This window comes from Lipotes vexillifer, unplaced genomic scaffold (assembly GCF_000442215.2).
Source record: "Lipotes vexillifer unplaced genomic scaffold, Lipotes_vexillifer_v1.1 scaffold77, whole genome shotgun sequence".
Lineage (NCBI taxonomy): Eukaryota > Metazoa > Chordata > Mammalia > Artiodactyla > Lipotidae > Lipotes > Lipotes vexillifer.
In genome coordinates this window covers 2,528,837-2,543,371 of record NW_006792456.1, presented here as the reverse complement: position 1 = coordinate 2,543,371, position 14,535 = coordinate 2,528,837, and the positions used below count along the sequence as shown (strand labels likewise).

The following is a 14,535-nucleotide window of genomic DNA, read 5'->3' as shown; positions in this document are numbered from 1 at the left end:
TAGGGAAAGCATCCTGGCTGAATTGGAGTTTGTTTTTGGAAGGAGTGATGATGGTCAGTCACTTTTAGTGTCTTCTGTCACACTCAGTCTAATCAAGGGGACAGCTTACGCTTTATAGGAGAAGCAGGGAGTGAGTGACCAGGGCCTCGCCTAAGGCCAGTATCACTACTGAGGAATATAACTTGGACTGCAGCCTACTCTCCTGTCTGTTGGTCCCCTCCTTTCTCATTGAGCCCTGCTAAAGGAGAAGATTCTCCTTGGGGGTGGGTCCCAACCAGGAAGGAGACGGGCAGGAATTAATGGAACAAAGTATGTTGTTTCCTGTTTAATTTTAATTGGGCAAGAATCGTTTATACTCTTGTTAAAGCTCAAAGTGTGATGTGTAGGGAGGTGTTTGGGGACATAATGTGAAATGAGTTTGGCTGTTGTATCAGAGGAGATTTTGGAGTTCCTACCCCCAAATCCCAAATTCCTATCCCATCCTACCCTCTGTATTAAGTAGAGGCGTGTTTGTGTGTGTGTGTGTGTGTGTGTGTGTGTGTGTGTGTGTAGCAAACACTGATTTTTGATTAAAAGGCAAAAATATAAGCAAGTATCCATTGCTGTGATATACTGAGACCAGTAGTGTCTTTTCTCTATTTCTTCTTCACCTAAGCGAGAGATCAGGAGGCACTTTAGAATTCACCTTGCATGCTAGTGAGTCTCCAACACATAGGTTGTATTTTATAGCTGGAAGGGACTTGAGTGGCCACTAAGTTAGATCCCTTTATTTCATAGGTCCTATAACTGAGAGTCAGCAGTCATCAGGGTCATCCAGCTGGCATGTGGCAGTCAGCCTCTCCCAATTCCCAGCATTGGTGTTCTGTCTACCCTGCAACCCTTGGAGAGCTGTTGCTCCAGGTGGCTTCAAGGTGGCTTTGGATACCCATGAAGAAAATCAGAAGGAGTGGGGCTTACCAGGGTGGAAGAGTGGCCCAGCTCCCCAGGGTCCCCCCAAAATACCCTGCCAGGAATCCTCCCTTATGTCTTCCTCTTCTATTCAAGGAGGCTAAAAATGGCTCCAGGAAACAGTTGCTTTTTCTTTTCCATCTCTAGACTCTGACAAAAAGCCTGCCATCGTGATTACTCCACAGTTCTGCAAATCCTGATACCCCACAGTGGGTAATCGATCCAGACTCCAGGCTGAGTGACAGTCGGGGCAGAGCCATGGCGGGGTGGGGGTGGGGGCGGCATCCAGCTCCCTCCTTCCTTTCTAAGGGCCTTGGGCCCACTTGGCAAATTTGCCCAGGACCACACCGCTTCTCAGGGGCAGGGCTTGGACTAGCTGCTCTAATAAGCAATCAGAATTATATTGTCAGTTTCTGGAGATTGGTTAGTTAGCCCTGTAATTCCCACTCCTCCTTTGGAGTTGGAAAGAAGATGGGTCTGGAGTAAGGCCCAGATGGGTTAGAGCTGTGGTTGATAAAGATTTGGGACTAGAAGGGACCTTAGGAAGGGGAAACAGGAAAAGCACCTGCAAAACACAGGCCCACAGGCCCTGGTGCGGAAGAGCAGGGACACTTGTTAGGTTGATTTAAAGGAGGATCCGTAAAAATTGGCATGTCCTCAGAGGAGCCCACGCCTGCAGAGCCCCCCTTGCTTGAGTTGCATGCGAGTCTGGTATTGATCCTTGCCTCCTAAGTGGCATCTCAAACTGCCCCATCAGAAAGGACCCAGAGGACAGAAATGCGCATGTTGCCGTGGGAACAGACATGTGTCGCACTAGGAACTTGACAATAATTTATGGAGAGGAGACAGGGAAGGTTCCTTTTCTTGGCAGGGTGAGCCACTCTTGGGGCGTGGCTTGTGTTCATCCCTGAGCGATGCACCCCTCTCCCAGTTGCACTGTGTTCAGTTCTCTCCATTGTTATCTCTTCTTCCTCTTGAGAAGATGGAAGTTGAGTAAAATAAAAATAGCTCTTTTAAAAAAAAAGGGAAAACTGTTTGTCAGATGGGAACCGAGCCTCGTAATTTCCTTTCACGTAGATGTGTGTGTACTGCCCTCGGTTCCCGGTGTAGCATGAAGAGGGCGCGCTCTGGAATCCCGGCTCACCACACACCAGCCAGCTGTGCGCCATCACCTCACCCCTCTAAACCGGCATGTTCTCATCTGCAAAATGACAAGCATAATAATAATTATTGCTGTGCGGTGTTAGTGTGAGGATTAAATGTAAACCACCTAACAGAGAGGTTAACATAGTGGCACAGGAAATGGCAGCTAAGAATTTTTAGATCTTGGGAGTTTTGCTGTTTATATGACCCAGTGTGTTTCAGTGTATATAGTTCTGTGCAATCATTAACCCTTCTAAAATAAATTCCCTGTAGTGATTGCCCCCTAAACTTGCCCAGGTACTGTGCCTTAAAACACTTTGGAAGCCCTCTCTGAAGCAGATACAACATGAGTTCCAGGAGTTGGTATTCTTGAGTTTTAGTCTTGATTCTTACTCCCCCTCATTGTGCTGCCTGTACATCATCTAATCACGCCACATCTGGTTTATACTTTTGGCTTAAAAAGGGGTTAATATGCCACCGAAGATGAGTGAGCTTCACTTGAGATGAAATGTGGGAAAGTGTTTGAAAAACAGAGAGAGAGAGGTATAGTGAGGCAATGAAGCAACTTTCACTGCACAGCATTTAGCCTAGTTTGAATTACTAGCTGCACAGCATAATAGTAATATTTAAAATATCTCTGTAAATCATGCTTTCCAGCCTTGTTTCCTAGTAAGCTCTGAGTCATCGAGGTCTTACTGTGTATAGAGGCCTTAAGTGTTGAAGTTTGGGTGTTTTCACATCCTCTCTGCTCTCTCATCCGATCTCCCCTCCCTCCAGGCACCAGCCAGTCATAAGTTTTCTCTACCACCTTTTCCTTTTATTTCTGTCCAGAGTTTAATTTGGGGTGTCAGGATTAGAAGAGTTAATATCATTACCATTATTTGGGGGCACATTCCCTTCTCGTATTAAATTTGCCTTTCAGCTGACGTATACCAACTTCTCTGCCTCTCAGTGGGAGAGTTCAATCTAGACCCTGAATGAACATTTCCTGTTGTCTAACAGAGAGGTGGTTTTTTCTAAACAGTTTGAAGCCCAAGTGGCATGGAGAGGGGGAGCCCCCTCTTTTAAGTAGAATCGTTGGGAGGAAAATCCTTGAGGCACCCCTGTTGGTAGACACACTTTGTGGGTTTGAGAACACCATAATCATTAGTTCACCATTTCATTTATGTAGCGGCCCTTTGAGATAATTATTCATATTGTCCCCATGTTATGGATAAACAGACATTTGAGAAGTAAGACACTGATTTGCTAGAAAGTGGGGAAATTGTAACTTAAATATGGGCATTTTAACATTAACATCATCTTCTACACTGAATTGCCCAACAAAAGTATATACAGAGATCCAGTTTGTTCACGTCTTACGTTTTAAAAGATACAAAGGCCGGGAGCAGTAGGAAAATTAAAAATAAAAAAACTTTAGGGGGAGAAGAGCAGAGTATCATCCCCCCGAATCTTGGTTTGGTTTTTGGGAGAACTGCAAAAAAAACCCAAGTGGGGTGAGGGGGTCTCCTGAAAGTTTGCCATTTCCTCTGACATTTGGAAATCGGTGAAGTTTGTTTTTTAACCATTTGAGAAGTCTGGTCATTTACCCAGAGATGTTTCTCTGCCGTTTTTATTTTAGTTCCTTCCTTTGTGTTCCCATGCACTAGTATTTCTGATGGCTGGTGCTGGAGGGGACTTAACGTTGTGTCCAGGTCTGGGGTGAACCATCCTCAGATCCCACCTGGCATGGCCAGTCAGCATCAGCACGGCGTCCCTGCCACGTGGCGTTGGGCTTTTCCAGCCTGCAGGAAAGCGTTTGGACGCCTCCCACACCCTTGCACCCCATACTCACGTGGAAACGAAGACACAGTCGGCTGGGATTTTGTAACGAGAGAACAGAGGCTTGAGCGGTGTCTCACATGTGTTTGAAGTTGAGTTTTTCAAGATAAAGTCTACGAGGACCAACTGTAGAGTTATGCCTGCTGCAACCTGGGAAGGTCCTGGCAGCCCCCAGCCTATTCCTTGTTCTCCTGTTGCTCAGGCCCTTCTGTCGGATGACAGAACTAAACAATTTAGTAAACCGTTTGATGTCCTTTATTCAAGGGGACACAGTCCGTGGACAGAGGAGTGCAGTGCCTCACAAGTGGTGGAGCATGCTTCCCTAGGGATTTGGGGCGAGCGGTTAGAAAAAGGGCAGCATGGGAACAGGGCGTGACTGGCTAGGAGGTTGGAGGTTTCCTTAGGAGGCGAGTGGGTCCTGTTTTCTGGGGCGCGGTGAGCTGGAGGACTGTGATGGGTGTGTGTTGGGGCTCCTTGACAGCTGTTTCCCTCAAGGGCAGTCTGACTTAGGTTTGTGACGTGGGCCGAGCCACTGGGGTGGCCTCTCTTTTGTGGGTCCTGGTACTCGAATTAACTTTACCAATTCTAATTCCATCCACACTGTTCCTCTCACACTCAGTTAGGACATAACCTTTTCTGGCCTCGTAGATACCTGCTGCCATTAGGAGGATGCTTCCATCCCTGTTGCTCTGCGGTCCTGGGCGTATGGTGCCTGACACACGCTGTTTGGTCACAGGCTCGCTGTTTGGTCACAGGCATTAAAGAGACGAGAGGAAGAGGCCTCTGTAGAGCAATGAGAAATGTCAGGAGCCCCTGCCCCAGAATTCACATGCTTCCTTAGAGGCAGTTAATCCCCACCCCTCGACTCTGAACAGTGTTCCAGCAGGAGCCACCTGGACACAAGAAGAAGGAACTGCTGTGGGTGGTCACTTTGTCAACCTCAAGAAATGACCGCCGATCCAGAGAAAATGAGAACCGAAAGCTGGCCCGCGAGAACCAGGTGCCAAGAACCAGGTGCCGAGTCCGGGGACTTCTCCCCCGAGGGCTCTGGGCACACCCGCCTCCATCAGGGCCATCTCCCCTGTTAGGAGGGGACCCATGGGAGGAGGCTGCTGGGGGCTCCAGTGTCGGCCTCAGACTGTGTCTACACAGTTGCTCACGGAATCTTAGATGGAGTCCACCGCTTTCTGTGTTAAATATCTGGCCTTTTTCTTACCTCGCCATATTGCTTGATTTTGATGTAATGTTATCACTTGACCTAACATGAATAACAAATCCTAGCACTTCTGACATACCTGAAATGAATTAGTTGTGACGTTTCTGAGAGATGATGCCTTTCTGCGGGGGTGGGGGTGGGGGTGGGGGGTGGGAGAGGTTGTCAGTAAACTCTTATAGTGCAGACTTCCCTCGATGCCCGAAGAGGGGTTGGTTCCAGGACTTGCCGCGGGTACGGAGGGCCGACTGGAGCGTGAAAAGCTTGACTTTTAGAGACATTTCTTTTTCCATTGCTATTATTTGAAAAAATCTGCCACTTGTGGTAAGGCCTCTGGCCATAATCTTATTTCCTCGGGGTCAAGGCACATTCTTGTATGCTTGCCAGTCCTTTCTTGTAGAAGAGAAAGTCAAGAAAAAAAATAACATAATCTGAGACTGGGTACTTACAGTGGCCACTTGTTAGCCAAGTTATCTTCTCTTTAAATGTTGTCCATCTAGCACTTAACTGAGGATCTCAGCTACAGAGGGTAAAGTGGGAAGCAGGCAAGACCTTACCACAGGACTAGCTGCCGCCCACACCTGCGTGTGCCCGGGTTGCTGCACACCTGGCTGCCTTTCCTCTGTGAGGCCGGCTCATAGCACACCCCGTTGCCCAGTCCATCTGTGGGCGTTCAGGTCACTCCATTGTAGGCCTTGGGCTCTGAACCGAACCAGAGGCTACCGAGAATATAGCAGGAATATAAAGTATTATCCCTGCTCTCAAGCCAGTAGTCAAGTTGGAAGTAATAAGAACAACACAAACGAAATAACAGCAAAAATATAAGATATGTGATTAGTTCCTGAACTCTGTGGTCCAGACAGAGACCACAGATGTATAGGTCTGGGGGGGAAGGGGAGACCTGTGAGAACTGGAATGGTTGGAAATGACTCCTAGAAGGAAAGAGGTACCTTGACCTGAACCTTGAAAGGTGGGTGGGTTACAGTGAGTTGGCTGAGGAGGTAGGATGGCAGCCAGGCCAGGTTCATCTTCTGGCCAGGGGGGTGTGGGCAACCTGGTGGCAGCTTGGTGGAGTAATGAGATCAGCCTGAGGTGCACCCTCAGCCAAAAGGGGGAGTAATGGGCGATAGAGAGGAGGGTGGGAAGGATGGAGGCGGGCGATGGAGGCATGAGCCTGTTCTTGACACAGGAGATGATAGAGACCCGTTGAAAATTTCGAGTGTGTGTGTGTGTGTGTGTGTGTGTGTGTGTGTGTGTGTGTGTATCTTTACCTATTGTTTTGTCTATTTAAAATGCTCACCTTGAAAACGCCTTTTTTTGATTTTGATATAACTGATTAAAAGGAATAGACATTTGAGGTAGTCAAATTAGACTACTGTCATATTTTTCTTACTTTATCCTCTCCTTGCAGTAAGTCACACCCTTTTACTCAGCCCCCCTCCATCATCCTCACAAAACCAGCACTTGAAAATTCCGCTGATTTGGTGGAGTGTCCCCCCTTTTTCATTTTGAGCCAACCTTGGGAAACAACCCGAACCAGCAGGTGGCAAGCCTGTTTTTACGTTTAAAGCAGCCAGAAAATCCTCAGAGGTGTTTCACTGTGCATCTGCAAAAATTATATGGGTGGCAGTAGTAGCTCTGAAATTCTTTATGAAAATTGGGTTCCTTTTTCTCTAAGCTTCCAGCTTCTGTGCTCATTTGTAAATTGTGTCACTTCCGTGATTAAACAAAAACCTCTGAAGAGTGATCGGTTACCATCCCTTAAGTAAACTTTTCTAAGGCTGTTAGATAAACTCTGTCCTTGGACTGAATGAGCACGTTTTTTTAACATTTTGGTATGGGTCGGAAAGCACTGCATGAATGGGCACGTGTGCACTTCCTGGGCTGTAGTTCTGAGCCGGTTTCTGCCCTCTTGGATGATCTGTTTCCACCTTCTGCTCATCTGTTTTAGCCTAAACCCACCAAGGGACGAATGCGCATCCACTGTCTGGAGAACGTGGACAAGGCCCTTCAGTTCCTGAAGGAGCAGAGAGTCCATCTTGAGAACATGGGGTCCCACGACATCGTGGATGGGAACCACCGGCTGACCCTCGGCCTTATCTGGACCATCATCCTGCGCTTCCAGGTAAGGGACTTGGCCCGGCGATTCGGCCTCCCTCCTGGGTGTGAGCATCCCTGTGAAACTGGCCTCCCCATTCCAGAGGGACCAGGAAGACCAGGTTGAAATGTCATCTCAGAGTCAGGTGTGCAGAGCGGCGGGTCGCATTTGGCTGCCCTGTAGGCATGTGGGAGCTAACCATATCCTCTCTCAGTTCTGCCAGCCCCTGAAAATCTTGACTCTCCTGGCAAATAAGAGGGTTTCCTGGGCTGCGTCTCAGCCCACTTCGCCGACACCTATCGTAAACGTCTGGCGTCTGCTGCTCAGCTTTCAGGAGCAGAGGTGTAAGGATGTGGTCGATGCTAGGTTACTACCACTAGGCGGTTTGCACTTTGCCAGACTGTGGCAGGCATCATAGACTATCTTTAGGCGAAGCTGCTTAGGCTCATGACACATGCATGGGCTCTGTTTTCACCCTCTCCTTCTCCTTTGGATGTGAGGAAGCAGTTTTCAGGGGGGATGTGCAAAAAAGCCTTATGCTTGTTTGAATTGGTGACGATTTTATGGGTTTGTTATACCCGAGCGGAAGGTTCTAAGTATAGAAATATTCTAGGCCAGAAGGTACTCTCAAGGTCATTTTGTCCAGTTCCTTCACTTTATGAGGGAAGGGAGGAGCCTTGCCAGGGATCACACAGCCAGTCAGGGCTGCTGCGCATGCTTCGGACCTCTTGGAAGAGAGCTCAGCCTTTCTTGTCTGTGAAGCACCTCCGGCCTGATTACTGGTTCTTTCGCCAGGCTCTTGCTTCGTGCAATTCAGGAGACACTTCTTACCATAGCGTCAGGTTACTCTGCAAACAACAGTCCGAACAGTCCTGTCCCCACCGTGGCTGTGTTCTCTGTATCTTCCCTTCCTGTTAAGCCCCTTTGATGAAGTTTGATTGATTTTTTTTTTCCCTAGGTAAATAAAAATCTCACCAACAAAGGGCCATGTCAGAAATCAAATTATATCTCTCTTTGTATTCTTACTAAAACGCTGAAATCAACCTCTAACCAATCGTTTTCCTTCTGCTCCCCTCGGGATTGGGCAGCTCTAGTTTAGTGGTCTGGGCGGGTATGTGGGAGGGGGTAGGGGGTAGGGGACCAAACCGGAGCTGTACAGAGACACTCCCTGCATGGGGGGTTCCTAAGCCTGGACCTGCCTTGGGAAAGCCGTTTACTCATTCAGGTTCCCTGGTCCCAGCCCCAGCGCTTCCAGTTAAATAGGTCTGAGGCTGGGAACCACTGTGAAGGTGACATCGTTAGTGGAGATTTAATTGCAATCATCAGTGACTTTATTTTGCAAACAGAACTCTTCTGCAGGTTTCTGTCATTTAGTTCCTGAATGATTTGAAAACAGAATGAATACCATTGCGTTCACTAACTATTGCTCTCGGCCTTAGGCCAACGGGACGCTCCTGGAGCATCGCCTCAGTTCTGTAGAGTAAAAAGTCCTATTTCTCTTGCCTTTGGCCTGTAGTAATCAGAGCGTGGAAGGGCGTCCTGACAGTGGCCTCTCTTGACAGCGGGTCTTGTGCCCATGACGGGGAGCTGGCACACACAGCCCTTTCCAGGATTCTCGGCATGAATTGGGTTGCATCACTGACTAATTAGCTTCCTGCCAGCTTGCCTGTTTCTGTGCTTGAACCTGTAAATGCTGATACGTAGTTTCTCCCTTTCCTTTGAGGCTGATGTCACTGCATGGCCTGCAGGTTTGGTGTCTGACATGACCCCACCTCCCGCAGCAGTTTTATCAAATCATCCCCCGCTCCACAAACATGTGTTGACTCTGCACCAGCCAAGGCCCAGCTCACATTCTGCGTCCTCTGTGAAGCATCCCATGTATCTACAAAGATCTCTCTCCCCACCGCCCCCCAGCTGCTGAATGTGCAACCTTGTCTTACATTTCGTGTGTGTGTGTGTGTGTGTGTGTGTGTGTGTCCAGAGTCCCCAAGACGTGGCCTGCCCTGATGTGTGTGGCAGGTGTGCATTAAATACCGATGATGACAGACAGGTTTTATGCTGCTTTCCCTTAAAAGAGAGTAAAAGATGGTGTGAGAAACTGGAATGAAAGTCGTCGAGTTTGCCTGGTCCACATAGGGAGCTGTCTTCATTTCAGAAGGGTAGATACTGTTTCTGAAAGAACAAGTCTGGAAACAGATTCCCTTCACACTGAGGCATAGGAAAGCTGACGGGGGTTAATGTGTAAAATTCCACCTGCCTTTCCTGGTGAGTCTGTGTCTTACTCCTTGAGCGAAGGTTATTCTTACACACTCTTTGGAGTTTATGCAAGCTCAGACTTCACTTACAACAGTTAAAAATGGAGAAGTTTTTTTAGAAGTGTAATTATTTCAATTTCTAGGTGTTTTTCCTAGTTGAAAGTTTCTAACTTTTTAATCTTACATGTATGTATTTTATCCTCCGCCTACCTCTTTCTCTTAAAAAGAATTCTGGGGCATGTTTCTAGATTAAATGGAAAGACCTTTGACAGGGGCCAGGACAGGGAAGCTTGGAATGGTTAGAGCTGAAAGAGAGGCCAACACCCTTTCCCCTGACTCCATCCCACATTTTTTCATTATAATCAAGGAACTAAAGGCAAAGGGGTATTTAGAGCATTTGTTTAAAATCACGTAACTGGTAGGCAGCCCATGATCCAAAGAGCTGACATGTATGGATCCTTACTAAGAGCCCAGCCCTTCGTACTTTGCATTTGTTCAAGTGTACAGCACGAGATAGCCACCCCTCAGAGGGGAAGCCGAGGAACTCGCCCAAGGACACGCAATAGGTGGCGGAGCCTGGATTCGGACCCAGAGAGTCTGACTTTGGTGCCAGTAGACCAGGCTCTATGTCCTGTTGAGAATCAGTGGCCTGAGTAGCTGATGGATACAGGCTCTCTTAGTCCATTCAGGCTGCTAAAACAAAGTACCACAGATTGGGTGTCTTCCAAACAGTAGAAATTTATTGCTTACGGTTCTGGAGGCTGTAAGTCTGAGATCAGGGTGCTAGCATGGTCAGGGGAGGGCCCTCTTCCGGGTTGCATACTTCTCATTGTGTCCTCACATGGTGGAAGGCACTAGGGATCTCTCTGGAGCCTCTTTTGTAAGGCACAAATCCCATTTATGAGGGCTCTATCCTCATAACTTAAGCATCTCCCAAAGGCCCTACCTCTTAACACCATCACCTGTGGGGCTTAGGATTTCAACGTAAGAATTGGTGTGGGTGTGGGAGACAAACATTCAGACCATGGAAGCACAGCATTTAAGGGCACTCTTTCTCTGAGAGTTTGGGTCAGTTTTCAGGAGATGGTGCACGCACTGTCCTCATCAACGAAGGACTCACTCACCCTGGTGTAAAAAAACTTTGGTTGTGAGAAAACAAACGGCGTTTTTCTAGAGTCTGCTGAGGTTCAAGGCGTACCGTATGAACCACCGTTCTAGCTTGTAGTTGGAGAGGACGGGCCATGTTGGGGGTAGAAATGACCCCTAACCGGTTCTTGGAAGTCAGGCAGGTAACTAGTCTTCACTTCAGTCTCATCTTTGTGCAAAACAGAGAACCTAGTTCTGGTTGGTGTTTCTAAGAAGTGAACCCTGGCTTCAGAAAGCAGTTCTCATTGACAGTTGGAGTAGGCAGTCTGCAGGGCTGGGTGTTGATCTAAAGTTTACTCTTTACGTATATGCAGACCTGTTTTTCTGTGGCTTTCATTAGGAAGCTCACGCATCTATTGGTCTAATATTTCTTTGTAAATCTTAGATCCAGGATATCAGCGTGGAAACTGAAGACAACAAAGAGAAGAAATCTGCCAAGGATGCATTGCTCTTGTGGTGCCAGATGAAGACAGCTGGGTGAGCACAAACTCGGGTTTAGGGGCTGCTTCTCCCAGGGCTACGTTCTACCAGAGTCATCACTTACAAGGTGTTGACGAGTATCTTTTCCACCACTTCACTGAGACGACTTGTTGACTCGCAAGCAGTTGATGCACTGACATTTCAGCTAGCTCTCAGAACAGGAGTTGATTTATATCCTGGACCTGTCATTTGCACAATCAGTTTCCCTCTGTTTATGAAGGAAGTTCCAGAGAGAAGTTAATCTTGAATTTTAAAACCCTGAAACCATGTTTAAGAATCTCATCCATGATATTTGTAAAAAGTTGTGGGTTTTCTCCTCTCTTTAATTTCTGTTGCTTTGGGAAGCTCTGTGCAGTCAACTTAAGGGTGGGTGGTCTTTGTACATTATCTCACTTTCCCTCTCTTTTATTCTTTCATTGAAATTTCAGTCAAGATATTTTTTAGAGAATTGCATCTTGCTTACTGCTCACCGAAACTGTCGGAGCTCCTAGAATTGGTTTTGTACCAGGTTAATTTTGCACCAAGTCAGGACTCCTTGGAGGACAGCTGTAACTGTAATGGATGTGATCAGTCAGTGGTAACTATGGAAACCATGAAGAGTGTAAGGCTTAGTAAGGGGATCAAGTTAGGAATGAACTTTTAATCAACCACAGGTAGAAAGTTATTAATAATCAATGTGGTGTAGAGTAGCTGATTGACTGCGGGTAAGTTTCAAACATAGGGAAGTGTTTCAGGAGGTACTAGATTTACAAAACTTCATCCAGTTCAGTGGGATAAGGAAGAGGGAGAGCTGAGCGTTTGAACAGGTAATCCCAGCTGCTTCCTCTCCCAGAGTGCCGTGTGAACTCGGGTCTTGGTGTCTGCAGGGTTCTGATAGCTGTGCTGGGGGCATGGAAAGCCAGTGAAGCAAGGAGGCCTCAGAGGCATCTAGGTGTGGGCACTTTTTTCTCAGTAAGCCTGGTGATTTCAGTCGAGGACGCAGATCACAGATCGAATTACCAAGAAAGGAAAGCCACGTGGGCGTGTGTTTTATTCTTATTTTCCAACAAGGAGAAGTTGAGGCGGATCTTAGCTTCGATTTGATTGTCCTTATTGATATTCACTGCCCGGCATTTTCGCAGTGGCTACAGGCTTTTTTTTTTTTTTTTTTTTTACACTGTGTTTAGCAAAAGCACAGACCTTTGTTTGATGATTGTGTCGCTCTTGTCTCGTGCCTCGTGTTTGTTAGGTACCCCAACGTCAACATTCACAATTTCACCACTAGCTGGAGAGACGGCATGGCCTTCAATGCACTGATACACAAACACCGGGTTTTTTTTTTTTTTTTTTTTTTTGAACACTGTGTTTAGCAAAAGCACAGACCTTTGTTTGATGATTGTGTCGCTCTTGTCTCGTGCCTCGTGTTTGTTAGGTACCCCAACGTCAACATTCACAATTTCACCACTAGCTGGAGAGACGGCATGGCCTTCAATGCACTGATACACAAACACCGGTGAGTCCTTAGAGGTCATGCTAACAATTTGGGGGTGGAATGTTGACATCCTTGTGTAGCAGATCTGGGTGACTTTCGGTCCTCATGTCCGTTGCCCTCGCTGTTGCATGACGGTGGAAATTCCTGCCTTCCCCGTGAGGAAGGTGAGAGAATGTGTAAATTCTCCCAAACCAGAGAAACAGCTTCACCCATTTTCTTCATAAACTTTGAGGTTGTTTATTCAAAAATCGGGTTTCATTGTTTGATGATTAACTGATATTGTAGGCTTTAACTCTGCTAAGTGGACACTTTTGGAGTAGTAATTGAGTCCCACTGGTCACACGGTGTGTTTTCAAGCCATGGTTTCTGTTGTGTTCCACTGTTGTTCTACACAGGCCTGACCTGATAGATTTTGACAAGCTAAAGAAATCCAATGCACACTACAATCTGCAGAATGCATTTAACCTTGCAGAGCAGCACCTCGGCCTCACTAAACTGTTGGACCCCGAAGGTAAGGACTCCAGGGGTAAAAGGTGGGACCTTCGGCATCTCTAGCACTGCTTTGTGTCAGTTTGTTTAATTTGTACAGTGTGCTTTGGGAATTATCTAAGGAAGAGGAGTTTAATTTTGGTGTGGGAGTTACTTGAGGATTTGTGTAAAGGATTACGTCTAAAAAGGCCTTGAAAGATGAGTATGATTTAAACATGTGCCAGAGGAGAGGGCGTGGCAGGCAGAGGGATCTGTGTGAGCAAAGGAACCAGGAAAGAGGAAGGTGTGATTGGGGACCAACAGTTTATTGGGAGTAGTGTTAGCGTGATGTTGGGAAAAATACAACTGGAAAGGTGGGTGGGGGCCCAAGAGGTTACAGTCTTTAGAGGTTATTCAGCAGGCAGTGGGGCGTCATTGAAGCCTCTTAGCCTCTGTGCTCAAGGAAGCGAACCTGCCTTAGGCTCTCCATACATGCTTGTTGACTGACGTTCATCCCACGGTGGCAAGAGCGTGGGCTGGCCTGGGTAGAGATAGGGGCAGGGGCCTCCTTAGGAGACTGTGCGGTGTTTGCTCCTGAGCACGAAGAGCTTCAATGAGGAAGGTGCACCCGGAACGTGTGGGTGGCAGAAGGAGTAACACGCGCAGTCCCTCCTCGCGGCTGGCTGCTTGGCGGCCCAGTCTCTGCACGGAACCAGCCTCTCTGCTCTGCGGATCCCTGCAGCAGGATCCTGAAGACTGACTGCAGGTGACATGGAGCAGACCTGTCTGGGACAGTCCCAGAGGTTGTAAATCCCTTGCTTACCAAAATCCTAACTGTAGGCTTCATCTTAGCATGAGCTATCACAGGAACGTTTTCTAATGTCGAGAAGCATTGAAAACGTAAGAGGATTTGTTTGTAGGGCCGGAGCTTTTTAGACCCTCTCAGCTGTTAGCAGATATTAGAGAGAAAAAAACTGTATGTGAGTGAAAGTTTAAAGTTCTTATAAATATAGAACAGGAAGTTGAACTCCCCAAGGGCAGATCGAGGTCAGGAGGCTGCCAGGCAGGCGTCTTGCTATTTTCCAGTGCATCAGATGCACTGATAGTTTCACTACAGGAAGCTGAGATAAAATTATCTTTGTGCTAGCCCATTAAATGATTTCTCAGTATAAACACAAAACTAAAATTCCTTGCACTGTGATAAATCTTCGTGCTTAACCCCTGCCTTACTCTGGAAAGGCATCCTCCCTGAGCCCCAGCTCTTTGTGCTTAGATAAAGAATCTTCTTTTTTTTTTTTTTTTTAATCACTATGACAAAAAGAAATTTAATAAGTTGCTCATTAGTTAATCTTTCTAATCACCACCCACTACGAAAAGGGGATTGATGTTCCCCAGATCATTCGAAGACAAGGAGCTAAAAAAAGCAGTCGATGTCACTTATTCTGTGGGCTTGATCTTGATTATTAGTTGTCCTTAGCTGCTATTAGTTGTC

At 47.0% G+C, this 14,535-nt stretch overlaps 1 protein-coding gene across 2 annotated transcripts in view; it reads left to right on the top strand.

The window, feature by feature from the left end:
• Positions 1-14,535, top strand: part of SPTBN1 (spectrin beta, non-erythrocytic 1) — a 202,211-nt gene that overhangs the window by 136,579 nt on the left and 51,097 nt on the right. For both annotated transcript variants that reach the window (XM_007465683.1, XM_007465684.1), the window contains 4 exons: positions 7,077-7,250; positions 11,010-11,101; positions 12,516-12,596; positions 12,971-13,086. In XM_007465683.1, coding sequence (XP_007465745.1) covers positions 7,077-7,250; positions 11,010-11,101; positions 12,516-12,596; positions 12,971-13,086 — 463 coding nt within the window. The remainder of the gene's footprint in view (positions 1-7,076; positions 7,251-11,009; positions 11,102-12,515; positions 12,597-12,970; positions 13,087-14,535) is intronic.